This window comes from Fulmarus glacialis, unplaced genomic scaffold, assembly GCF_000690835.1.
Source record: "Fulmarus glacialis isolate BGI_N327 unplaced genomic scaffold, ASM69083v1 scaffold10515, whole genome shotgun sequence".
Taxonomy (NCBI): Eukaryota; Metazoa; Chordata; class Aves; order Procellariiformes; family Procellariidae; genus Fulmarus; species Fulmarus glacialis.
The window spans coordinates 22,975-50,845 of NW_009211146.1; the positions used below are offsets into that span (position 1 = coordinate 22,975).

A 27,871-nucleotide genomic window follows, 5' to 3' on the forward strand; every position below is an offset into this window, starting at 1 on the left:
CTATTCTCCTGGGGCAATGGTAGTGTCCAAATCTGAGAGGAAAAAAAGAAAACATTGATTTAAGGAAAAAGATGGCACTGAAACCACCTGAAAGCACTTAAAATCTGTGGTCATTTCCTGCCTGGGCTCCCTCCCCACTGGCACAGGCAGCCCCACAGCAAGCACTATGAGGAAAAGCACCATTGGAGAGGGCCAAAACCAGCAAGCAGCAGCAGCTGCCTTTTCAAGGCCAGGCCAAGTGCTCAGAACTACATTCAAGCTCCTTGCGTGGCTCTTTGTGGCTTCCCTTTCCCTCCTGTCTTCTTTAAGCCCCAGTGTGTGCACTGCTGCTGCAGCAGAGAGCATGCTCTAAGCCCACCTGTAATAGGTCTGTGGTCTGGCTGCGACAAGGCAACCTGGAGAAGGTCTGCAGTATGGTGGAAAGTCCTCTATATCCACATTTCACAGGCACTGGATTAATCAGAGACAGATTAATCCTTGCAGTTTTAAAAACCTGCTATCCCTAGCAGGGATGTCAAACTTCCATGACATCCATTTGCCATCCTCTGCAAATTTGTCCCCCCGCCCTTTTTTTTTTTTTAAAGCTAAAAAACTTAAGTAGTTTAGAGAGCCACCATATAAGCAAAAGGATGATCTGTTCTCCAGTCTGTACAATCCTCTCACAAATACCAAGGGAGAAGCGAGTGAACAGAAACGGATCTGTAGGCACCTAGATACCAGAGACAATTTGGTCTTTATACATGGTCAGGGACAGAACAAGAATTTATGAGAACTGAAAGTATCATTCATGTGAGATCTCAAAGTCATTGTCAACACAACTTCTCTTCTACTACCCTGCAAGTAAGAGGAAGAAGTCTACCAGGAGAAAAAAAGACACAATTTTTCCATAGCAACTGCTGTAAACACCTTTACAGTCCGGGGCATTCACTATGATGTGGGTGTCAATGAATAAAGCCGTGAGCCATAGGTCAGCCGGCACATAAAGGAAGACTGTGGGTGTTACTGCTCCCTTCAGTATTAGAGACAAAAAGAATGCCATTCCCTGCATTCACCTACCTGCTTCATTATATTCCACTGATTTTAGAAAGAGTCCAGATGGCGGAGCCATGGCATTTGATGGAAAAGCCCGTGAATCTTTTATCTCCAGTAACTCCTTTATATGATGAGGTGTTAACTTGCCCTGGCCAACTGCAACTAGAGCCCCAACCATTCTTCGGACCTGGAAAAACAGAGAATACAGCTTAGGAGCTGCCTTTGTAAAACTTAAAGATATTAGGAAATTCTGTCCGGAGTCCTGCACTCGTGCTATCAGCAGTATTGCGCTGTGTAATAGCCCACAGTTACTACTGATGGCAAGTCAAGCTAGAAACCTAATCAGAGAGTTCAGTGCCTGTCACTCAGGAAAGAATGATATCACCATGATTTCGTAATATGAGCCTGCTCCTAAATATAGGTACATCATTATTATTAAACCAATAGTTCCCAGAAAGCCTAATTCCTGGTGTTCCTAGTACTATCAGTTGTTCCCACTGCCATGCACTTTGCTTCTAGTCCAGCTGGGTGTTAAGAAAGAAGCAAGCATCTCCCCACAAAAAGAACACTTTGACCCTTGTTTCAGGTGCCACTGAAGTATCCCAAGTCATGCTCCAGACTCACCCATCAGGGTTCAAGCCAGTCCTGGCTGCCCCTTGTATGCCTTTGGTATCACATTACCTCCAGGGAGCATTTCCAGTGCTTGCTTTATTTCTTCAGAAAGATCATACTCCCTTAGTCCCCGAGGACGCCCCAGCAGTCACAGTCACCCCACAGCCTACCGAGGAAAGGTGTTCTTTCCACTTTTAGCAGGGATTGCATGGGCTGCCTAGGTTCTGCACTGACGTGACAACATGGGGCAGCTAAGCTTGTCTGCAACACACAGAGGCACAGAATCTTCTAGTGACCAAAGCTGGTGGTAGGAAAGGGAAAAGAACTAGCAAAATCACCTTCCTTCCTTTAAGTCTTCCCTCCCTACAGCTAAAGACATTAGTAAGAATGAAATGAGGACCTGTAACACAATGATCTCCAGCTACACAGCACTGCCTTGGAGCAAGGCTTGTTCTCGTCACATGTAGGAAGAAAGCTGAGCAGAGGATGGTTTCTTTTTCAGAAACAACAGCAGCACTCACACATCTGTCTGTGGCAGGAAGCTTACATGCTTGTTGGGAAAGTTGAGCTCACAGGTGGTTCTTAATACATAAGCAACTTAATACATAGTCCCACCACTGCTTCCAGGTGGGGGACTATGTAGGGGCTTGCTTCTCTCTCAGAAAGCCAAAAAAGTAAGAGGAAAAAAAACCAAGTAGGACAGCCCACAAGACAACATCCTCCCAGTGCAGCAAGCTGGTATTTCAAACACCTCTGCATGTCACAACTTCCCTTTCCTCCCTCCACACTCAGCAATTCCAGACCTAGTGGGTTAGCACAAATTTCACACCACAGTGCTCACCTCCTGCGTAAACACCCCTCACACTTCAGCATCCTCTTCGCTAATGAACACCCTTTCCTTCTATATTCCTAGAAGACAGGCTGTTCTAGGAGCGCCAAGACTTGTATCTGCCAATGCCACCTGCACACCAAATGCTGGTTCCCTATGACTAACTATCTATTACATCCCTGGGTGGCAGCCACATTTCTCTCCACCCCTTTCACGAGCTGAAGGCATCCTTCTGAAGGCAGAGTACGGACCACTAATCTTCCTGGTACCTCTTATGTCAAGGCAGCCTCATGAAGCTGCTCTCGAGGAATAACTGACAAGTAAGAGCCCCTCAACTGGTGCCAGAAGTACTCTCAGCAAGGCACTCCTAGAGAGACTAGTATACAGGCAATTACCTGCTTTCCCAGGCGTCGAGAAAGCTTGTGCAAGAAACATCTAGGGATGGTTCAGGGAAACATCTGTTTCCCTGGGGAAACAAAGGACAAAGACAGAGAAGGGCAGTCCTTTTCAGGCTTTTGTTCAGCAAGAGATAAAGCTCAAGCAAAGCTAGGCCCTGTCCCAGTGCCGCTGGAGCAAACAGGCTGGCATGAACAGTCCCATCATGAGAAATGCCTCTCTGAGGGGAAAGAATTCACACAATGCTATGCGCTTACCCAGCCTGGTGGTGTCCAGCTAGCCGAACCCCCTCCCAGAAGCTGCCGGCACTTCGCTTGGGCTTGCCCGTACTCATTTTCACAGGAGAGCTCACACAGCCTAAGGGAACATGCCACAGATTTTCTGGGCCTGAGTCTTACTTGACAGAGGAGCCACACTGAAACTCAGCCCTTGCCACGGGCTGATCCCGAGCCACCACACTTCCACCATTTTCTAGTCACTCTTCTCTGTCCACACTGGACAAACTGTCCACCAGTCTCAAATTTTACAGGCAACAGCAGTACCAGCCCACGTGGGGGAAACTGGTCAAGCAGACACTGTCTTGTCTGATTCACCTTCTCATGCTGCTGCCAGAACACATCCCCACTTGCGCAGGCATGATCAGTCATTTGGCCTAAATAAACATTCATTCTATTCATGACCTTTCAAAGCGTACCAAGCTCTCCAAAAACTTCAAAGTAGCGCTGAATGAAGCATTGGTCTAAGTGTCTGATCCATTAACATTTACAAAAGAATAAACCAAAGTCCACTAAGCAACGTGATCATGTTTGTCACCATTAAAGAGAAAGGTCCAACAAGCCAAGGTATATTTATCCAAAGGCAAGCACTGTCTCTCCCTATGTGCTCTGATCTTAAACTGCATTGTGGAGTGCCAAGAGCCCGCCTTTAAGCAGATGGCACAGAGAAGAAGCAGAGATTCTTGACATATGTTATTTTATCCATCTCTCACTAGAGGTCATTGTATGCTGTGACTTTAGCTCTGATGTCTGCACACTTGGAGTTAGCTAGTGTAAATGCAGATTAAGGGTATGCAACTGAAATAACCATGTGCTTGGTGTCTCCCGCCTTCTGCATGCTATTCAGCAAAAATATATACATTCAGTTTTTGGGGCTGTTTAACCCTTTTCTCTAATAAAAATCTCCAGATGTCAATACTTATCATAGCAGCTATATGAGATGAGATATGAGGTCCATCTAGTCTAGTCTCCTCTTTATGATGGAGGGCAGACGCAGATGCTCAGGTAGAAGAGTGCAAGTTCAGCGTGTACAGCCTGTTCCTGCTTCACTACAGCCTGCCAGCTTGCTGTAAGGCAGCTGCTGCAAACAAGGTTCAGAGAGAGCATTAGGCTGAGCTGAGTATTATGGGTAACTGTTCTCTCTGCACAACGTCACTAAGTAGCATTTCCGTTCTAATGCACTAAATGGGTTACCAGCATTTTCTCCTTGTCACAAGAGCATCTGATGAAGCAAATCCCTGCTGTATATCAAGCCCTTCTCAAGCATGTTGTTGTTCTTCCCTTGCTCATATCCAGACACCCACTGTCAGAGAGCTTACAGAGCATTACTTGGCACAGGATAAAAACAAATTTGGTTTGTCAAAACAGAATAAAAAATAGCTGCTTACTGTTCCCACAAAACACCCCCTCTCTCCTCCAAAAAACAAGCCCTCTCTTGCCTATTCTGTCTCCAGAGTGTGACCATGGCCAGGATAGGCAGGCTGAGAACAGCCAACTCTTTCCTAACGAGGTGATCCATTAAGTTGTGGAGAGAGCCGTCTCCCCTGAGGATAGCAGCAAAAACCCCACTGGAGTTATTTCAAAGAAAACCCAGTGGAGGCTAGGCAGCATGGCAGAGGGAAAGATCCTGCAGCCATGCCTGCATAGCTGAATCAGGTCTTCCCATCTCTCCTTTGTGCAACACTGAGAATTACTTCATGCTCCAAAGCCAGAAAGTAAAATTCCAGGCAGTCTTTGCTGGGCCCAGTGCCATTCAGCAGAGCAAGAACATATGTCTGATGGTTTTTACCACTTAGACTGCAAGGACAAAGATTGCGGAAGACAGAACTTTCCATCCTCCCACACGATTCTGTGACTTCGGACATTCATTTTAGAGACAAACTTAAGAGATTCCGGTTCTACCAGATCAAACAAAGAATACAGAACCTCACCTTTCTGATCTAGGTCCCTGTGTGTGTCACACAGCTATAACACTAGCTCTGGAGCAGGGATGGCACTACACAGGGATGCAACATCGCTAAACTGATCAATAGTTATAGTGATAGCAGTATTTTGGTTCTTGGAGGCAAAGTGTGTGCTGAATACAGCACCAAACAGTACCTGTCGGTAAAGAAATGATCTGCTCCTGAACTTCAACTCCCAAAACTCCAGTCTCCTAAAGAAAGGAACAAAAAAAGCATTTAAAAACACATTTCAAATGGCTCTTCCACCCACAAGAAAAGTATAAATCAAGGTGAATGCGAGTAGAATGAATAAGAAGCTGCACAGCCTCCAATTAACCTGAAACAGCATCATGAGCTTTCAAACACCAGACTGCTCATTTGCTACTCAGATGTAGACATTTTCTGGGGTGAAACAATTCCTGCCTCTTTCGTATGTACCTAGTTTTATGGCTTGATCTTCCTGCTGCCTTACACCTAAGTATATAACCATTCAAATAAAAGGGAAAGGGCAACATAAAACAAGATGCAACTTAGCAGTCTGCTAAGGTACTACTGATTTGAGGAATGCAGTCTGATGCCTCCTGGAGAAAGGAAGAAACAACCAACCATGGCAAAGCAACTCTACCATTTCATTTGGAGCTGGCTTGAGAGAATCACACGGTCCTTACAGGCTTTGCAGGATGAATTTCAACACTCAGCAATGCCTACTGCGACATCCACATGCTACTGGAAAGGCCAGGACAAGCAAGTCAGGATACAGACATGTCTGAGGAATCCAGCTGCAACTTCAGAACACGGGCAATGGCAGACAAGGAAGCACTCCAGGCTAAGACTGAGCAGAGCAGGAAACGGCAGATGAATATTTAGGGATGGATGGATGCTACTATGCAAAAAGACATCCTTTCCCCTCACCAAATCTGTCTGTTCATATAGATACCATTTTCCAGAAAGTTTTACGGTAGTAACCAATATTCCTTATAAGAACTCTACTGATGCTAACTATTCCAATAATGTACCGACACTTGCATCCTCTGCTAAATCTTTACAAAATCTTTCTAAATATTTTTGTGTTTTTGCTGATGTTCCAGTCCCAGCTCTAACGCTAAACCCCAATGCAAACCCATTCTCAGGTACAGTCTGCAGGGAAGAACCTGTATGCACATTTCCTTCCTACGAATTAAAAAAAAAAAAAAAATCTGATATGCACATTAGATATATATAAAAACATACACACACACGTGTATCATACATCAGATATGCCAACAGAGCCCAGAAATGAGCAGGTTTTCACTTCAGTACCTGCATCCCCAAACTTCCATGCTACCAAGCAATCCTAGAAGTCACTTTGGTAAAAGGAACAATAAAATAACAATAAAAAATAAATAAACTCACTAACACTTTATAAGTGCTCCTTATATCCCATAGCATTCCTACAGCAAAAAGAGACAAAGTTTACCTTGCATAATCCATAAAAGCAAATATTTACATGCAAACCCTCTCCTCTCCTCCCTTGCAATGAGCCCAGTAATGGGGTATCAAAGGGCTATGGAGATTTGAATCAGCTGTTAGAAAAGCACAGCTGCAACGTATTTGTCTGGAGGGTTCAGATGGACAGGCTGGCTTTGCTGGAAACACCTGAGTATGAAGAAAGGGGCTGCCCCTTCCCTGGGAGAGGAGACAGCTCTTGTGAGCCATAGAAGAAAGGTGAAGCAGGGACAACGTGATTCACAGGCCCACACAGGGCATCAGGGCAGGGCTAGCAGGAAGAGAAACTATGAAATAGTCACTGTAGGGAGCAGCCACAAGCTGTTTTCTCACTGGATTTACAGTGATTTATAAATTACTGCTTCTAGCCCGCCCTATCGTGTATGTTGGCATATGCAAAGGCAGCTCCTGCCCCCGGATTCCTCTTTATGTCAGGAAATGACAACGTTTCTATCACTTACGTACAGCCTGCTCTCCCCCCAGCTCGATGCGCGTGGCATACAGACACGTGCAAATACCCAGCACATCGAGGTCATAATTCAGCTCAGCTCCTTAGCAAAGCACAAGAGACAATTTTTTTGAATAGGCACAAACCACCCTCTCACCAAATTGCATGCGCCTTCTTTAGCCAGGATTCTCCTGTCTCGGTTGTCTTGACAAGATATTTTAAGCTACAAAAGATGGGTCAAGATACTTAGGAAAAATATCTTGTAGACTTTGAAAGAGAACAAGATATTTTTCTTTAAGAGAGAAACTTTGTTTTTCTTGTCAATCTCACAGATAATTTTGCTTACCAGCAAAAAATCCAGCTGTCTTTTTCCACTTGGCAGCAGAAGCCAGCACCTTGCAATGAATAATACATATTCAGCTAGAAAACAGGTGATAGAGCAATCACTCCCCAGAAATAAGTGATGGGGCTAAGTCTCTGTACACATCCTTAGCATTCAAAAGCATTTTGTATGGATGGGACACTAACTCCACTTCCACTGTTGCTGAGCAACTGAATTTGATGGAAGGAATCATTTTAACAGTTAACCTTTTAAACAGACAAGTGGTCAATTCAGAAGATCGGTTTAAGTTCAGAAAGGAAGGAAAGAATGAGAAAGAAAAGCTGCATTATTTAACTAAGAGACCATGGTTTATCACTCTATGGATTTCTCCTTCTGAAACAGAAAATAAACCCCCTTAGATTAGGCTAAAAAAAAAAAAAAAAAAAAAAAATCTGTTTATAAGATTTTACTGCTATCCCAGCCCTTTCGTTGCAGGAACAGTTCATTCTGCGACTGAAGAAATACACACGCACTTCAGGCATACTTGCCGTCTTATTTGCAGAATGGGCAAAAAACCACCAAGCTCCATGACTGCAACTGTTCCCATAGGGAGACTTCTACAGATTAAAAGTAACCAGGACACTGTAATTAAAAAACCCAGAACAAACAAACAAAAAAAACCCCAATAACACCTAGCCTGTCACAAAGACCCAAACCCCACAACTTTTTTCTCTAGATCAGAAAACTTATGGTTGTGGTTATTACTAACAAAGTATTCTGAGAGAGTTAAATGCCATTTAAATGCATTGAAACTAGGCTTCTCAAAGCCATCCCCTTCAGCCTAAACGTTCATTAAATCAATTAATATCGACACATTATAAAAATGACTCACTTTAAAACACAAGTTTGGAAGCATGTGTCACCAAAAGCAAAAATATTCCATCAGCCACTAGCTTGATGCTTTTGATCCAGTTTTTGGGTTTACCCTCTCTCTCGTGAGCTGTTTTTGGCCTCATGTGGGATGGGTTTATGCAGCGAGTTATGCAAGAAATAGCAAATTCCTTTTTAAAATTAAAATCTAAGACATAAAAAAAGAGCTGATCCATATTAAATCTCAGAGATCAGTCAACTGACAATAACAGGTCTGGATTTGGAAGGTAAATTGGCCCATATGCACTCACAAGTGACCTAGACAAGACTGTTAAGGGTTATTTTCAGGTTAGCTTGGGTCTCTGCCAGTTACAAGGCTACTCATCATAAAGGACAAGAGAATCTTGTGGATGAAGCACTTCACTGTTACTTGTGTTCCTAAGCATAACCACACTTGACGGAGGGAGACCAAGCTCTCCATTCAGCAATGGCAACCTAATAACAAACAGCAAAATGACAGCACTCATTTTCCGCTCCAGCCTTCCTTTTCCCATCGGGACAGTGTTTCTCACCTGCAAGAAGGCGGGAAGTAAGCGTTTTATCTGGCACTAACTGCCCATGTCCTTGTGCTTATACAGCAGAGAGCAGCAGTGAAAGTGCCATACCCAACTGGGTGGCTCTTTATAACACGGCTGTGTACTGACAGGCACCAACGCTGAGCAGGAAAAGCAGGAATCAGAGAAGATGGGAGGAACTGGGAGGAACTGAAAGACTAGGGTCACTCGGAGTATACAGATCTCCCTCTGTTTTTGCAGCTCCCTTTCAGTTTTTGTCTTACGCTACTGCTGGCAAAATATGCCATTCTAAGACATGGCGAAAGAAACAGTGGGCTATTTGCAAACAGCAGTGAGGCTCCGAAGCTTGGAGCATGGCACTTACTGTTACAGACAGCTCAGTAGTATTCAAATCTAATGGAGGGTCGTTGGGGAAATCTTCAAAGAAAAGGGTTTTCTCCTAATCAGAAAGCGGAAAAACATGGCTTGGAGACAGACAACAGCAAGGTTTGCTTTCAAGCTGAAACACAACAGCCTGGTAAAGAAGCCAGCATGAAAGCAAAAGCCATGTTCAGATGATAAATACCCATGATCCTTATGGGAAAAAACTTCAGTTTCTGCTAGAGAGAAAAATACATCCAGCCACTTAATTTCAATACTTGCAAGACCTGGTCCTGAAGGAACCTGACACTCAACAATCTATTGTTTATGTAATGACTGAGGAATATTGGATTTTCCTTCATCAACATCCCCTGGGAAGACAGTAGAAATTACTGGTATGAACTGAGTAGATCTGCATAGCTACAGCAGTGACCTAGGTGGTGGGTGGGTTTTTTTCCTTCTATTTGCAGCCTTTAGGCAAAGCTAGGACAGCAGCGGGGGGGGGTGGGCGGTGTGGGGGGGGGGTGTGGAATCCCATCCCCTGGCAGAATTGGCCTTTAGCAACCAAAATGAGTGTAAATGCTGGAAGCACCTCATAGGAATTGCTCTGCTTCAGATTCCACACACCAGTTTGTAACATCCTGCCTTTTAATGTACAAACAACTGGACCAGTTTCCCTGCCCTTATTCCCTGCCCTTATTCCCGCTCATCTTTCTCCCTGAGGACATTGGGGAGGAGAGGGAAAGAAGTGTCCTTTCCAAGCTGTCACTAGGCAGAACCCTGCCGACACCATCACAGGACTGTGAAGGCAATGCACAGCAAACAGGAGGTCAGGTCTCAAAGCAGTGCTGGAAAGCAGCTTTTCAGACAAAGCGAGCACTAGCTGATCAGAGCAGCTCCTCAGCTGAGTATCTAGGCTCTCACCTGTGTTCGTAGTGCTGGGACAGGAAACCAGAAGAGGGTCGGATGTCTGCCTGGAGGATGGTTCTGACTGGAGACTGAAAAGCTGTTTCGGAGTTAAGTGAGCGAAAAGTGCTGAAGTCATGGGTTCCCAGCAGGAACTGTGCTGCATCCTGCATGGCAGGCACATTCAGGTAGCTGAAATTAAACACGCAGAGCAAAAGGAAAGGAGCATTAGGTGGGACCAAGTATGTTAGATGGGTCAAAGTCCAATTAATTGATGAGAAGCTTAAACCCGGCACACAGATTTAACATGGCAGCATTGTGGAAACGCATTTTGCAAGATGGAGTTTGTCTTGTAACGGCCCAAACCACAAACCAAGATACCAAGTGACCTGAGGTCTGAAAGTATTCAAAACCCCAGGCTAGATGAGGAGTTGACAGGCACATGCTTTTACACAAACCTTTATCCTGCTGTGCTTCTTATAACAGTTCAATTCAAATAACTCTATTCAAATTGCTGGCTAGAGTACAGGGCAAAAGAACCAAAATCCTTTGCAGTATCTGGATCTTACAAACTGAAAAAGATGTTGCCAGGTAAGAGAATATCAAACACTATGATGATTTTCCAAACCTTATATTTGCAACAGCTAGAAGATGAAATTAGGAAGTAACAGAAATGGAATGAGTGAGCAAACTGTCAGAGATTAAGCCAGCGTAAACCCAAGGTGGAGATGCAGAAGAAAGGGCCAAGGGTAAAACTCAGAATGTCAAGTCTCATTCAGATTTCTTCATCTGAAGTATCTAGGTCTGTCCAAAATAGTCTCAAGCAAAGGAATTTAGACAGATTTACTGATATATTTGCTGAACAGATGCTTATTTTTATTCTATTTTTGTGAATTTCTCCTAAGAAAAGCCTGAACAAATAAGCATGATCTATGGCTTAAGTCATTCAGATCTTACCAGAAGTCAAAATGTTTCTGAAGAAAACAAACAAAAAAAATCAAGATGACATTTTCCAACATCATTAAATTTTTTCACTGTGCTCAAGAAAAATGACGAGCATTTAGAGAATCCTGGTCACATTGAGAAACGCTGATGACACCTAGTTGGCAGTTCAGATGCCTACAGAAGTTTAATGTGTATTATGTGTTTTATACACCAGATGTGCTCAGTAGCACACACACTATGAGTTTCTCCACCACTAGTAGTCCAAATATCCCACCTTTTAGTAAGACACCTCCCATTCAGAATTTCTAATATGCTCTCCTTATCCTTTATGTGGTATTGCCATTTGAGAAAATTAACTGCAGTGTCTGGACTAAATTAAATGCTATTTCATAAAGCCCGAGATTAAGGCACGTTGTACACGTAACATCTAATTTTGCAATTTTGTATTTTTTTTTCCTTCCACAGCCCACAGAAAAGAAAGTCAGCAATTTAATGTTAGGACAATGTCATCTTAATTCCTCTGCTAGGACAGTTGTGATTACATTTTCTTCCACTACCCACAATTGTTATTCCAATAGTGATGATGAAATTACCACAACTGGCTACACACCTGTTTTTCTATGATGTTGTGGAAAACTCCAGTTTTCTTGAATGTATGTTTATCTCAGTACAATGTAAACTAAAGGACAATAACAAATTATCTTCTGGGTTTTGATTGTTTTTTCCTCACCCACTGTTTATCATGCCCTAAGTTTTTTTTTTAAATGGCACTGAATTTGTTTTTCTTCCCTTGCATATACAAGCACTGATTTGTTATGACTTTCCAAGAACTTGGCTACTCCAAGAACACAAATGAATACTGAGCTAGATACACTGGTTTGTTATTGTAGGGTTGCTCAGAGTCATTGGCTCTCACTATTCAAATATACAAGCACTCAGACAGGGAATGAGAAAGCAGATGTACATGCAGTCACTACCAGAAATCGGACTAGGGGAAAAAAAAAAAAAGAGGAATTCTCAGCCTTCAATCTTGACTGCCTGGATGGTCACACCTAAAACTCTGAGATCTGCCGTGCAACGCGTTTCTGCCTGTCTGCATCACATCAGAGCACTGTTCCTTCAGCCAGCTGTCTGAATGGGTTTGCTGTATGAATTGGCAAGGTCATCTGAGGAAATGCTCATCACTTCCCCAGGGAGGGACATACAAAGTTGTTGATGGACTCTAACTGGAGTCATTGAGTATTTCAGCAGTGCTAAGCATATTTATCACAGGTACAACTGACAGTACAATTAAAAAGAGCTGTAAGTCTTAGGTCTCAGTGAACATAACTCAGTGCAGTTGCGCTGATTTCAACAGGGAAATCTTGTCAGTACAAACAGGGAATCTGGTCTCACATGTGGAAATTACCCACTTCCCTCAAAAGCCAAGCCCTTCCAGAATGTTGATGAGGTAGCTCCCCAGGGAGGTTTAATGGAACAAGGTTTAATGGAACACACTTACCCTCCCACAGGAGCCCAGCAGAGATCCCTTTCGAACACTGGTATTTCAGAATAATGACTGCAGCCCATCAACAGCCGATAAATGTAGGTTCTTGACAGTGCAGAGAAGCGTGCGTGGAAGCTATTGGTCACTCGATAGGCATTCAAAATGCTGTCAGGACAGAAGAGAATAAATGAGATGGAGAGAAATTTCATACACTAATTCAACAGCTTTTGCCTGGTCACCACATAGACAGGAACTGAAACATGCAATGGATTCTTTGAGAAACTGCGCTTACAATTAATTAATTATCATTCTCTCCTGACAGCCAGTGACTAACAGGTGACCAAGGATTTGCACCTGTAGGCTGCCACAGGCACCTATCAACTAGAAGGCGGCAGGAGAACCTTGGCATCATCCCTCTCATCAAATACACAGTAAAACTGACTTTGGGTCATCTATCAACAAGTCTTGGGGACGCTCACACCATCACATGAGGCTAAGACCAATCAGTCCTTCAGCTGACAAACGGCAACCGATAGCATGTGTTCTTTGTTGCACGTGAAACCAAATACCTCACCCAGCCCATCAAATTGTATTGCACCTGGCTGAGGGCACATGTGTTCCTAGCCATGCTTAAGGTGAAAGGCAGCAACTTCCCAAAGCAAGCTGACTCCCTCTATCTCCAGCTGAGGAGCACACCTTACAAACACTGTGCCCTTCTGCTTTTGCAGAACCATGGTCCCAAACGTGGGAAGGACTCCCCCGACAAAAGATACCTCTGTGCTCCCTCTCAAAGGTGGCTACGCAGCTCATTGTAGCAGATGGAGATAGTTGAAACTGGGTCACTTCCTTCCTTCCCACCTCCCCCTACAACCTCCAAGACAAATAGGACTTTGCTGCAGCAAGGAAAATAAAGATGCATCCCACCATCACCTACATTGAGTCTATCTGAAAACAGCAGAATGCTGCATGCAGGAGACCTCCTGGGAACTCTCGCATTTCACATGTACAGAAAATGGCTTTTGGGAATGTTCACTTCTACTCATCATCCTCTGACTCTGGGCAGTTAACTCAAGAAGCAGCTTTCTAGGCAGCTGAACTTCCCTGTTTTCTTCTATAAGCAAGAGGGAGAAATTGTCTTGTTTCTCTAAGCCAATGCCACCATAACCATCAAACAGACAGTTTGGTAGCCAGAAGGGAGGGTACAAAGGCTGTCAGAGGGGAAAACACCCTTCTCTCTGGCAAGGGAGAAAATAGAGCTTCCCTGTGTTTCTGCACCTCCCCCAAAGTGTTATCGTTGATTTGAACATGTCAGCAGCAGCTTTACTGGATTTGATTTTCCCTTATCCCAGAGTACTGGCTACTCACCATACTGCAGGGAGCATACAGCAAGGAGTCACTATTACACAGGCATAATCTCTCTGCAGGTGTTACTTTAGAGGATACTTCTCCTTAGAAGGTAGTTTTTCTCCTGCTGTGTGCCTTTCTGTCTTCGGAGTTTGGCATAGTGAGGAGAAGGGACCCAGGCCAGCCAAAAAAAAATGATACCATTTGGGACCAAATAATAGATAAACGTATTTATTTACTTTAGAAAGGTTGGTGCTTCAGGGATTTTTGCCAGCTCAAGTGCGTCTGGCTCACGTCCCTTGACTGCGAAGGCTCAGACCACAGAAGAAGAAATTGAAGCTGAGCCACAGCCTCCACAAAGATTTGCAATAACAAGCCCAGGAGATTGCTCCACTGCTATAAACTCTCAGTAGAAATGCAAACTACATCCTCCAGGCCTGCAATGGAGTTTGAACCTAGGACTTCCAGCCTCTTACAAACACAATAATATAATTATAACATTTATTTTTCTCTGTCTACATGTCTCCACAAGCATTTCATCCATCTTGAACATCTCTTGTTAATGCTTATGTGATTTTTATTAAATAACCATCCTTTTACTCCCTCTGATAGATTGATTCTTTCAGAAAAGCCTATTTATGCTCACATGATTCTTCAGCACAGGCAAGGCATCCTTTCCTGCCTCTCCTAGCAGATGCAATTGCTACCATAGGCTCTTTCTAGCTAGGAATGTCTTTCCAGCATTTATTCCAGCAGTTCTTCAAACATAATACATTTCAGGCCTTGTTAAGATCCCATTTTTTGAAAGACTGCTGGTAAATAAAGACTCATGGCATTCTTTAGCTTTTCAACAGAGCCTGAATTTCAGAGGAGGTTGAGAGAAAAAAAGCCTGAAGACATCTAACTAGCAATGGCAATGTACAAAGATCTCCTCCAGAAGTACATCCTTCTCTCTCCACTGACAACAGAAACTAAATGCCAATTTGCAGGAGGTGGGAGGAATCCCAGCTCTGTCTTGTTGTCACCCAGATAGCTTTTATTATGTGCTTACAAAACTGAAACCAGAAATAGAAGGCTTGAGTCTACTGTATTACCATCCCTACTTAAGTGACAGCAAAGTCTTCCTAAAGTTACCCCATCTATGAAATACACTCTGATCTTTGTGGACAAGATCCTTTCAAATACGCTTTGCAAATCTAAAAGACAGATCAGTTGATAGAAGAGACCCATCATGCTACAAAGAAGGTTATTATTGCTGATGATACAGTCAGCCAGCTTGGAATCTTGTTTCCCTTCCAAGCTCTATCGACAATAATGTGTTCTCACAAAGATCCCTCTCTCCATCACCCCCTGCTTGCAACCACATGAAAGTGCTGAGTTTTCTCTTCAGCATTAGGAGAGAATTCTTCTTGGCAAAGTAATATTTACAGAGGGAGGGGATGGTTGCTGAATATGCTTAGACTTATGCCTGTCACCAAGCTCCTTAATGGAAAGCAGCTGAACCATTTTTAAAAGGTTCAGCCCAAGGGAGGAAGGAGAAGTAGAGCTGACTGCATTCTGATAAACTCAAACTCTCTAACTGATCAGGACTGTATTGCATTTTATCAGAAGGTATCACCTCCTGATACGTACCTGTCAGATCTTAGCGCGAGACAAAGAACTTCTCCCGTCTGTGAGATCCCACTGCTGCCATATTTTGGAGATGCTCTCTACTTAAAACTTTCTTCAGCAGCAATCCTGTCTGCTCTTGGACTGATCAGTCAAGGTATCACAAAGCTAGCTATAACTATGAAGCTGTATGACTACTAGTATTGAAAGTGGCAGGGTCACAACAGTACTTTTAGCTCTCTAGGACAACTTATTCCATTAAAGCTAGACAACACAACTCACAAGTTACAAGCCTAAACTCAGGCGAGAGAGACTGAGATTCAGAGGCTGGTGGCACATAGAACAGATTGATTATTGCAGTGGTACATCCAATGTAAAATCAGCTAGTTTTGACTCCCAAACAACTGCTTTAATCTTTTAAGGAAGGAAATCGAAACTATGACCTACTTCACGTTCCCTGTTACTGCTAGAACATCCAGAAAGGGTTTGACTTCCAGGGTGTATAGATTCTGACCTAGTTTTCAGTCTGAGCAAAAATAACAACCAAAACCCCACATAAGTCAAATTCTATTTCAGAATCTTTTTTTTTTTTTTTAATTGACACAGCAGTGTGAGAAGAAATCATCTCCAGTCCCAGCCCACAGCAGCTGCATTGGACTCTTTACACATGTCAAAGAAGGTGAAAGCTGTCAAGGGACAGTAACTCAGCACGGAACTTAGCTAGCTTGAGAGAGAGATTTGCTTTGTGTTCTGGCCTCTCACTGCAGAGGAATCCAGTTCTAGTTTAAGAGGCCAATGGAAGAACTGGATTTGTAAGTGTAAAACTGTCAATCCTATATTATCATGCTAATATTCAATCTCAGGTTTGGGATGCATGATCTGACTTGTTACTGCATGGCTCTCTGCGGGCTGTGTAGTAAAAGCAGTGAAATCAGTATTTGCTTTTCTTTCAGGTACCCACTGTGAAACCTTTGCTCTCAGAGAAAGACTCAACCAACTCTGCAAACTGCTAAAACACATTTTTGCAAATAAGGGGGGGGGAGCGGGGGAAAAGAGAAATTTCCCTTATGGACTTCTGGGGATCGACAGTCGTGTATTTCTAATGGCAGCCACACTCTGTATCAAGCCCAAGCAGCGTAACAGTCATCTCACGCTGCCTTTAGGCTGAGCTCACCCCATTCCAAGACATCACAAGAGGGTCTCATGGAGAAGGGACAGCAACAGCTAAGCTAACATGGACAGTCAGAAGACATAGGATCAAAGGGGAAAAGCGGTGTGGCCTTACACTGTTCCCAAAACTATCTGAGGGCTGTCAAAGGAACAGTAAACATCCAGGGAAAAAGGTCAGTTAAAACAACAAAATAAACAGCTACTAACAGGAACTATGTGCCTCTAGTAATAAGGCTCTCACAGGGCCTTCCTGCCCTCTTGCCTGAGCTCAGATTCCAAGGATTTTACTTCCTCTTCCCCTTAACCCTCTGATGGCTCCCCTGGTGCTTTTTCGGAGGTGAAAGAATGCAGCTGGCTCTGAGACAGCTGCTGCAGCTTCTGCTCCAGTCACTGACCGAGTTGAGAGGCTGCAGATAAAAGGTCCCACTGTATTTAAATAAATGCAAAGCATCACTGACATACAATTCCAGAAACACTGCAGGAAAACACTGCAAAACCCAATCCTGAGGCCGTGAGAGCTGCAGGCACTAAACGCTTCTTTGGTATAGGCCTACAGAAAGGACATAGGTGGGATCCCAGTTTCAGCTGACCTTGTTACAGCAGCAAATGTCAAGTCACCACTGTCTCACACACTCATGACTGTCAGCATAGGTTGGAATTTGTTCCCTGGAGTTAATATGCCCTCTAGACATGACATAGCAGAACTCTGGAGGCAGAGTCCCTCCACCTAATACTGCTCCTTGCACCAACAGCACATGGTCTAGGGAATGGCCAGAAGCTGACCCCTTCAGTCCATCTCTGATTCACACTGAGTTAGTACAAGGTCTGGAGCAAGTTGTGTCAGGGACTGCTAAACAACACAGCACTTACATTACTCCAGGTAAGCTAGTGGTGGAAAAACAAGCTAGTTAAGCTGTGTTTCACAAAATGTTAATGCAGATGTAGAGTTTCTGCAGCCTAGCTAGACTCTGCCCAACACTGCAGGTGTCATTGGCATGTCCATGGCATGCTGGAATGTCTTACTGCCCAGTTACATCTGTGGATTAGCTGCCTATCTCTACTGCCAACCAGAGGATGGCAATCTGCTTTGTTCCTCTAAAAACAGTGGCAGACACCTTGGAGAGTCTGATCCTGGGGGCCTAGTTTCCAGAGGTACTGAACACCCACCAGTGTAGTCAAAGCTAGAGAAGACTCTGCCACCTGGGACTGCTTTCCTCTGGTTCCTTCCTTTGCTTAAGGTTTGAATGTTTGCAACATGCTTTGAAAAAGTCAAAACAGCTGATTGAATTGCAGATCAACACTCTCTGCAGAGCATGCCGTAGCTTCAACCAACTCATACTAACTCACTCTTCCCTTTTTATAGCACATGGATCATGCATGAAAGACCTCCTGGGAAAAAAGCAATACTATCGTTCATCTCTCCCTCCCTCAGACCCCAAACTACTTGAGCACCTGCACATTTAGAGCTGGATTCACTGTTCCCCAAGCCCTGGAGAACTAGAATCCTCCCTTGCAAAACCAAGAACAGATGCAAGTATGATGTCAGTCCTCAAATCCCAGGCCTTGCTATGTCAGCATTTGGGTCAAGCCCTGTTTCACAAAGAGGAGATTAGAAAATAAAGCAGACTGGGTGAAGCAGGAAGGGAAGCGTACTTCATAGTAATGTTGCTATTCTTACAACAATCCTTTCATTGGGGTGGGGAGGGATGTGCTTTTTTGTCCTGGGCTCTTGCTCTGGCATGGGGAATTTGCCTCCATTATCTTCCTTTACGTTCATGCCACCAGACATCAGAAAGACTGCAGTTACGTGAAACAGAGCCTCTGAGTAATTATCAGTTGGCATCTTGCATCAAAGTTCTTTTGCTCACCTAAATACCTCCTATAAGTTACCCGTCTTCTTGCACAACACTCTGAATTGCTTTGACACACTCTTCAGCAGGGTACCGCACAGAGATTCGAGTCCTATTGTGCCAAATACTGTATAGACAAAGACAGTCTGTGCCTTGAAGAGTTTTTAGTTTATGCAAATAAGACAAAGTAACACAAGAAAGAATACAGTGCAGCAAAGCAGCTGCGGGCGAATGGCATGTTGATTCTATGACACAGCACAGATTTGGCTTTTAGTCTAAAAACCCCAATGTTTCATTCAATTTACACTTTAACCATAAAAATGCACCCATGTCTGGGGAAGAACACAGAAACTGACAGCTGACAGAGAAACTGCACAACAGCTTGGGAAGAAAAGCAAGGAACGTGAAATTCAATCCACTTTTTCAAAAATTCACAGGGCATAGTGATTTCTTGTGTAACTGATGCAAATTCCTAACAGAAACTGTTGGTTTTAATGATCATTTTTTTCTGCCTTTGGGGGTGGGCATTTAGACCTAGGTGTCATGCAGAATAAGCTCACTCTGAAATTCTGCAAGAAGTAATAACTATAACAAGAAGAAAGAAGAGAAGAAAACAGGAAGAAGAAATGGCTGTTCTGCTCTCTGTAGATTGTTGTATCAAGGTCCCCAGTACATCCATATGCTACTAGGCCTAGTCATTAACAGTGGGTATAGTATGAAAAAGACTTTATCTATCCCATCGAGTAAAACATCAAGTCTTGCTACAAAAATACTAACTGGAGCTTTTGATGTAACCTCTATAAAACACGTCAAGCAGCAGCCTTGGTCTAGCAGGCAAGAAGAGAGGCTGATCACATGGGAAGGGAGGAGTAGACTATGCTAACACTAACAGCAATTTCGTTTGCTTGTTCTTTATCTTTTTGCACAGATACAGGTGAGAGGCAATACTGCAGCCAGTTTTTGCTAAGTCCTAATTCAATAAACAAAGAGGGAGTTTGGGGAATAAAGCAGCACTGAAAGTTAACATACTAATGTTCTGGCTCATGCGTGAAACTAGAGTCCTCCCAGTGGATTCAGTACTTACATGGTGACCCCAATCTCTCACAACTACTCTTGTTTTAGTGGTACTAGCATAGATGATCTCCTAACAACAATAATGGTGGAACAAGACTGATCTTTAATGTGCCAGGGGTCTGGTAGTAGCAGAAATACACACGTGCATGGGAGTGGTTTGCCAACACATATAACAGGGGAAAATATATCTTGTGGGTAAAGATGGGAGATCATTGCTGCATTTCTCCTTTCTCCAACAAGGGCAAAATAAAAGATTTTGACTTGCCACCAACTCACCGGATTGGCTCAGGCTTCAGGTGGTGATTAAGACTGTAGATGAGCTGTTTCTCATTAAACGCTGGCTTCCCCGGTGCCCTCTGGATGTCAAGGTGAGCAGAGTTGCAGAGTGCATGGACGCCAGCATCCGTTCGGCTGGAGATGTGGAACTTGATGGGAACAATGGGTTTTAGGTTCTGCGCTGCCTTCTGAAAGCCAACACGAGATGGATTCATAAATAGTGGACTTGCTTCGAGCTAGCTAGGAAAAAACATCCTTCTCCTTGCTAACCACGTATCTCTTTATTGCTCACACAGAGAAGTAACTGGGAGTTTTACCATGGGCTGCAAAGAAAGGGATGGAGAGGAGCCTGTTTGAGCTTCTCCCTGCACCAGTGGCTTCTCACCTTTTGTCCTGAAATCACCTCAGACAGAGCATCCAAAATGCCATGTAAGCTTCCTTACATGTACAAAATAAAGCAAAAAATGTTCATCTCCCTATCCTTTGCTTTATATCATGGGGTGAGTGGGAAAGAGGACAGAGAATTACCCATTTAAACCCAGACACCACCCCTGCAATTTACTGCTAAGAACTGGACTCAGATTGCTTCAGCAGCTCTTAAACAGCTGCAGAACCCAAGCCTTAAAGGGATGGAAACAGCACACAGGGATGTCTGAATGACATCAGCCAAGAAGCCTGAAGGAGCTCAGGCTGCATCTTTTGCTTCCAGTGCAGGCCAGAATGGTGTAAAATACTATAGCTTATTGCTGCAGGCAGAAGTTCTTTTCTATCCACAACGGGAGCAGGGCTACAGAGGGCAACATGCTTCCATTAATTGTTGAGAGCAAAGGAGGAGCCAGGGGACCAGACGAGTAGTAGCATAGCACTGATGTAATGCATTTATTAGTCCCAGTGAGAAATATAAATATAAAGAGATCTAAGAATCAAGACACAGCTCTCATAAAACACACCAGTAGTCAAGGAGCTGACACTGAGCTACCCCAGCAGGTACAAATAACCACCAGACAAACGCACGCCGCCAGCAGTCACAAGATGAAATTTCCTTATATTTGTTGCTTCCACAGTTGTGTTAATGCAGGACTTGGCTAATCCTCAAGAGTACTGTTTTCTTCAGGAGCTAAAGTTGCCTTAATATTCAGGCGATGTCTCACTCATGCTAAGACCTCTGCCATAGCAAGACTAAAGCAGAAAACAACAAACGTTATTTACACCATCACAGAGTTCAAGTTTTACAGTCACAGAGTTCAAGCGTATTGGAGCCAGAAGGTCCTAAAATTACACTGCAGCTGAGATGGACTTTAAAAATTAGTTAGCAAACTGTATTGCAACAAGTTGAAACTTACTATTCTTAACGCAAGGGGAAGGACAGCCATTGAGATCCTCTAGGTTCTGCGTATGCATTTTGGCACGGATTTGCTGGAGAATCCACTTGTGGCTAGGATTGTCGTTTCCCTTTCCCAACTGTTCTTCTCCATACAGCTGGTTTTCATCCCCACCCTGTTTCTGCCTTTCCATTCTGCCTACTAACAAAGGGCTGGAAAAACAACTGGGTGAGTTACTACAGGTTCCTGCTGGGAAAGTAAATAAAACCCTGCTAAATGAGTCACTAATATGGTGTCTTTTAATCAAGATGTGCACACAAAAGAGAGAGAGCAAAAGAGATGCTAACATGGTTAATTAGATGCTATATATTTAAGGGTCTGTCTAGACTGACCTAAGATTAGCAAAGCCAGGGTGGGTTTTGGTAAGGGACAAACACAGGTAGGTCAGAAACCTTGGTATTCCAATAACTTGTTAATGCAATGTTAAAACCATAGTAGGTCTTACCTACAGTAAGGTTTTAAAGTAGGTTGCTGGAGCACTACAAAATACAACTTTTTTCTTTGTGAGGACAGGCCCTTAAGACAGAAAATCCAATGTAATTTGTTACAGTGAATGAGTGAAGCACATCTGAAAGACTGAAAAACAACAAAAAACCCCCCGAAAACTAGATGAATTACTAGAAATTTCCTTCTCTTTCCCATCTCCACTCCTGAGTAGTGAGCCCAGCAATGGTCTTTATTAGATTTTAATTTGGTACCAAGAGTCAATAAAGTTTAAACTGCTGACTCACAAATGCCTTCCAGACTCCTACTATTTGAGCAGACAGGATTCTGGGCTCTCAGAAACATACTGTTAAAATGCAGAAGGAGACAAGAAAAAATGTAACTGAGCTGCAGGAGAAGGCCTGGGAAAGAGAACAAAAATGACCCTAGCCTTTTCCCCTTCCTAATCTTTCTATTTGGAGTTCACATGTGGTTACAATTAACAATGAAAATCTTTATTTATCACTCTTAAGCAGAGAGAAGCAGACAGAAATTAAATAGTTTTCTGCAGCAGACCTTGGCTTGTACCTCAGCAATTTGTCTTACAGCAGAAGCTGCATTTTAAGAGCAAAGTTTCTGCAAAGATATGTTTGGGTTTTGCAGGCTCCTCCCTCCCTCCCTCCACCCTCTTCTCCCCCTCCTGTCGCATCAGGCAAAAACCAGCCAGTGGGAACATAGTTAAGTGGGGGTAGAGGGAGAGAGCGAACAGGAAAGAGCACGGAAAACATCCTCCTTTCTTGTTATGGGCTTGGAGAAGTTTGGATGCAGCACTCCTTTGGATCCCACGCTACATCCCATTTTAAGCACTGCATCTGAACAGAGCTGGATAATAGGAACAGTGTTTGGATCTCTTCTCCTCTGCCAGCGGCAGTTGAGCCCTATTGGAGAGCAAACTGGAGAGGAAGAGAGGACTGCAGAATCCAAGGCAAATCTGGTTGTTTCCCCTGCACAGGTCAGCCAATGAATCCACAAAGGTGCAGGGCTGAATGTCAGGTTCAACAAGTAGTATTTTCACAGCTGCCCTTCTCCAGCACAATTTTCTCCCAGGCACACCTCTCTGGAGAGATGACTGAAGGATACATGTGCTGGGCATCCAAGGAGGAAAGAATGTGACCACTATCAACAACAAAACTCAGTTTGTGAAAGCTGAAAGCTTTGTTTGTGGATTCTTCCTCCAGCCTAATAGGCATGCAGCTGATAATATACCATCAGCTGCTGCCTCCAGTTTCAATTTTAATATTTCATTTATATCCCATCCTAATTAATCTCCTTAAAGAGAGAATTTCTGAACTGCTGAACTACTTTGCAAGCAATTCAGAAGTGACCCCTTCACCTATGCAAATGCCTCATATCTGTACCATCCAGATGTCCTTTGCCTATAGGCAGCTGATGGTTTCCTCCTCTGGTTCCTGTATACTTTAATCTGTTAAGATCACCCACACGGAATTTCAAAAAAGACACATTATTTACATTTAGTAATTGCTTGGATAGCAACCAGGTTTTCCCGCCCTTTCAGAAAAAACGAGCCCCTGAAACAAGCAGGCCTTTCATCTGAGGAACTCAAAAGGCTTTATTGCTATTAATCCAGATCCTTACCCTGTTGGGTATCATCTATGGATTCCTATGGGGGAAACTGAGGCAGAAGTTAAGCACTTTACCCATGGGCACCCAGCTAAAAAGCAACAGAGAAGATACAGGAATAAAGGAGCTGGGTTGTCCTCCCAGCTCAGAGTTCACAGGTCCTGCTCCCTTTCTTAAGCCACAGAGCACGCAAATATCCTTCTCTTTAGCAGGTGTTACAAACACTGAAATCTTGGCTTGGCACCTGCTGAAGGCCTTTCATTGAGCCAGACCTCATCCATTTTCATTTAGCCTTTACTTCCCTAGTCACATAGTCCTTCCAGATGACCATATTCCTGGAGCAGCAACAAGCACCCCAGGGCATCAGTTTATACCTCGTAACACCCCGCATACCAGTGATGCAGGGGAAAGTATTACTTGAATTTAGTAGGTCTGTTCTGCTAACAGGTTTCATTCACTAAACACTTCCATATTTTGAATCATGCTGAAATTTCCACTGTTGTGTGCCAGAATGATATGGATCCACATTCCAGATCGCTATTATTACTCGCAGCTCTGTTCTCTTCTCACTCTGTACAAATGCTGGAGAGGCGAGATGAAGAACAGGCCCATTAATGTATATCACCTATGGCAGGGAAGCAAAAGTTCATCCACTTCTCCCCCTGAAGCCTAAATAAAAAATCCTCAAGATACTCAGCCATCAGAGCTCTACAGAGCATCTGGGAACCACAAAAGGAACCTGTGAAATCAATTGTGGATGGGTGTGTTCAAGAGAAACTGTGCATTAGGAATGTTTTGGAAAAGTGAGTGTCTATTTCTCTTTCACAGCAGCTGGATTGCTTACTGGTTTCATCATGCACAATGGTGTTAGTTGCACAGACACAAGGGATTGCACTGCGTTGCCAGGGATGCTGCACGATTTATAAGTTGTTGTGTTCTAATAAATAATAATGTGCAAGCTTCTGGTTGCAAGTCATCACAGCCTCACTGACTCAATGGGTGCTACGTCAGCTGAAACTAATTAAAAACCTAACTCATTTTTAGTGGAATAGATAAAAGTTGAAGTGAAAGCCAGGAAGAAAAAGCTGAGAAAGTGGCTTCTGCTAGAAGAAGGGTTTCCAAAGCAATCTCCTATGCCCCTGAAATTATTATCCAAACAGGGGTTGAAGATGACAGTTCTCTGGGTCCATATTCCTCTCTCTCTTCCTCTTTTTTTTTTTTTTTTTGGGGGGGTGGGGAAGGGGGGATGGTGCAGGAGGTTGTACCAAAGCTGCCTTGCATAGTAAGGAGTTTGTGTATGTTCTCTTTCTCTCCTCTCCTATTTCCCCTTTTCCTTTCATGAGGAATAGTATCTGGCCTTAGCACAAGGCTGCTGGCCAAAGCAGAGCTTCGTGCGGGGAAGATTAGTTTTGGGCAGCATTCACCAGCACAACAGGAAACGGCGCACTCAGGAGATGGTTCAAACCAAACATGAAAGGGAACTTAGTTCTGTAGATCCTAGCAGGCCTCGCATATGGTGCCTGTTAGCACCAGCACCAGCTACTCACTTTAGCAAAAGGTACTACACAGGAGATCTTCCTTTACAGTAGGAACATTTGTAAGAATTGAGACTAGAGACGAAGTCCTGCATCTTGTAAGTGTTCACAAGGAACTGGAGGGAGCCAAGTCACAGGATTCAAACCTCCTCATCTGGGGAAGCAAGGTCTGGAATTTTGGTTTGGACCCATCACTAGCAAGCTGGGCTTCCACGTGCTTCAAGACAAATACGTTGTCTCCAAGAAAGAAAGAAAGTGTTGTCTGCAAAGCTCCCCCCCCGCAAAGATATTTTAAAAGCTCCTTCAAATATCTACATCTGTCCCCGAACTAAACCAAGTCTCCGTTTCCTCCAGACAGTCCCAGGACTCTGTTACATAGCAGTAGTGAGGACTACAAAAGCTTCTATCTCCTGTATGATACAGTGCTTTATGGTGACAAGGGGCTATAGACAGGCCTTCTGCTCAGCTCCAGTCCAGCAATTTTACCTTGTCACACAGAGGGCTGCAGTACACACTCACACACCAGTCCATTACACTTTTAATGGCACAGTTGTTGAAACACAAGGTCTGCACCTCACAGGTTATTTGCTTGTCTGTAACTGCAAACAAATGTCTGAACATATTTAGAATACAATAAGGATCTCATTACAGATTTAATTTTGCCCTTCCCTTCAGTTGCCTTCCTGGCTTTGGAAGGTTGTGGAGTTCAAGGCTGCACAGAAACGGAGGAAGATAAATTCCTACAGGCCCCAGAAGTTTCCTATTAAAGTTGCTTTAAGACTTCCCATGTGGTTCTAATAGACACAGCCCTGCTCAGCAGTGCCCAGCATCAATACCACCACATGAAAGCAAAGCACATATCCCAGAACTGGCCTGCAAAGTGCTGATACTGTGAAAAGACAACACCAAATAAGTTTATCTTTTTTCTTTTTTTTCTTCTTCTTTTCTCCTTTAATCACCCATCCTACCCATTCGCCTATTAAAACAAAGTTACTTGGATAATGCAAAACAACTGCTGGGCTCACCCAAAGTCCGGCGCCAGGGGCTGAGACACTGGATGGTTCAGAGGATTAGATAAATGAGATGGAAAGTCCTTTGGGGCTCTTCTTTCAAGATCTCCACAATATTTATACACTTTCTCCACAATGGTCTCAGGCAAGAAGCCATAAAAATACACGCTGAGAACTCTTATTCAAACCATAATTCATCACACTTCCCTTCTGCAGACTGCTCAGCAAGAGCATGCAAGAACTATCACCCTCACAAGGCACAGTGTGGAAATGTCTTGGCCATGGTCACGGAGTGGCTGGGTGGGACAGCCGATCTGCTCCCAGAGCAGCTCTTCAACAACGCTGCTCCTTCACAACACCGGGATCGTAGCTAATGCAGGCAGAGCACAGACTATCACAAACAAGCACGGTGGGCACACCACCTTCAAACTGCTGCAGTTTGTGATCTCAGGTTAGACAGTCTGACTGAAAATGAGAACCGAATAACAAAAAGGCATGATCTGACCTAAAGCAATCAGTTTCAACTTCTTCAACAATCTCTTATCTTCTAAATGGGCACAAGCTTCGTTTCAAACTACATGATGCTTCTAAGAGAGAAAAATAATGCAGCTTCCTTTTGATTCCTGCCCTGTACAGGAACATGGTATTTACCAGCAAAATAAATTCACCTCTGCTCAAATAAATGCAGCTCAACAGCAGCTTGTAATTAAATTACAGTTGGGTTACACAAACATCCAGGTGTGCTAAGTATTTACCCTATGCAAGTGACCCACTTTCTACCTGCTGGTCTAACAGTGGGTCTTTTGCACTCCTATTGCACACTCACTCCAAGCCCAAACAGCATTTTGGTTCTGAAAGCTGTTCTTACATTCTGGGAAATCCCTGGGAACAGCACAGGAACAACAGTGATGACAGGATCATACCTTTTTCCCCCGACGTATTAGAATAACTCCAGAAGAATGGAAACTAAGCATTTTTTTTTCTTTGGAACAATGGATATCCTGCTGTGCTTTGTTCTGTGTCTGAAAACATCTATCAGAGACATCCTCTCCGAGGAGGATGCAGCTTCTAGTTTCTAAGTCTATGAAGGACTTAGACATGAACTAGAAGCAGAGCAGCTAAGCCTGCTCAGAACTGAGGCAGTTCTAAGAATAAGTGGAGGCAAAGCCACAAGTGCTAATGAAGCTCACATGATTAAGTACCTTCAGGTGGGCCAGCACCTGAGCAGGGGCTCTCAGAATCATAGTTCTGGACTCAGATACCTCAATTTCAAGTCTCATTGAAGGGTGCACATCTTTTTCAGGATCAGGATCTTAATGTCTCTGACTTCACCCTGACCTATTTCCCCCACCTGTATACTGACATAATTTCTAAAGCACTTTGATTGTTTTGATTATAGTGTTTAGCACTATATAAGTGTCTTTTATTGAGTGTCAATCTAAAAATACAATTTATCCTTAGTAATATCTATAGCTCAACAATGTGACCCTAGAAGTTTCATTTTAATGACAATATGATTAGCAAGGACCTACCTCCAAATAATTCTGGACTCCAACCATTGACTGATCATTCGAAGTCTCCATAACCCCACTGCAGAGCAAAACAAATACAATAGTTATTGATATGTGTCAAGACCCAAGGACTTGACACAGAGTCCACCAACACATGCCGAAGTTAATGGGGGACAGTCATCAAACTGTTTGCTATTGAGTGACCTGGATCTTTTTACAGAACTTGCAGGGATCAAACACTTTGATGAATGCACAGGAAAACAGATGCAGCAGTTATTTGCAAGAAAGGAGGCTGGAAATAAAAATCATCCTTCAAATGTTACTCTCTGGACTAGCCCTTCAGATGGAGGCTGACGTGTTGGGAAGGTAAGGCAGACAAATTACACCAGAAAAGAATTTGCAGATAAAACTATTTCAGGGCCAGAAGTTGGTTGCCAGTTGCAGGTCCCTTTCTTGCAGGCTCTATGGATGTCATAAAAGGGCTAAAAGACCACGAAGACGGTTTGTGAAAAGCTTCCTTCTCTACTACGGAAGTCACAGCCATTCACAAAAGCTGCTGAAGT

General features: G+C 43.6%; 1 protein-coding gene across 1 annotated transcript; it reads right to left on the minus strand.

The window, feature by feature from the left end:
* PUSL1 (pseudouridylate synthase-like 1) lies at nt 1–27,380 on the minus strand. The gene is made up of 7 exons (XM_009577425.1): nt 27,330–27,380; nt 19,807–19,994; nt 12,500–12,649; nt 10,072–10,245; nt 5,245–5,299; nt 1,057–1,219; nt 1–32 (listed from the first exon to the last, which is right to left on the minus strand). The coding sequence occupies exons 1-7, from the start codon at nt 27,378–27,380 to the stop codon at nt 1–3; spliced, it is 813 nt and encodes a 270-aa protein (XP_009575720.1).
* Nucleotides 27,381–27,871: the final 491 nt, after the last annotated feature.

Coding starts and splice junctions, on each gene's coding strand:
- PUSL1 (XM_009577425.1), bottom strand. CDS start 27,380: ATGGAGACTTCGAATGATCAGTCAATGGTTGGAGTCCAGAATTATTTG. Junction 19,995..27,329: donor GAGTCCAGAATTATTTGGAG/GTAGGTCCTTGC, acceptor GTTGGCTTTCAG/AAGGCAGCGCAGAACCTAAA. Junction 10,246..12,499: donor TGCTGGGCTCCTGTGGGAGG/GTAAGTGTGTTC, acceptor GTTTAATTTCAG/CTACCTGAATGTGCCTGCCA.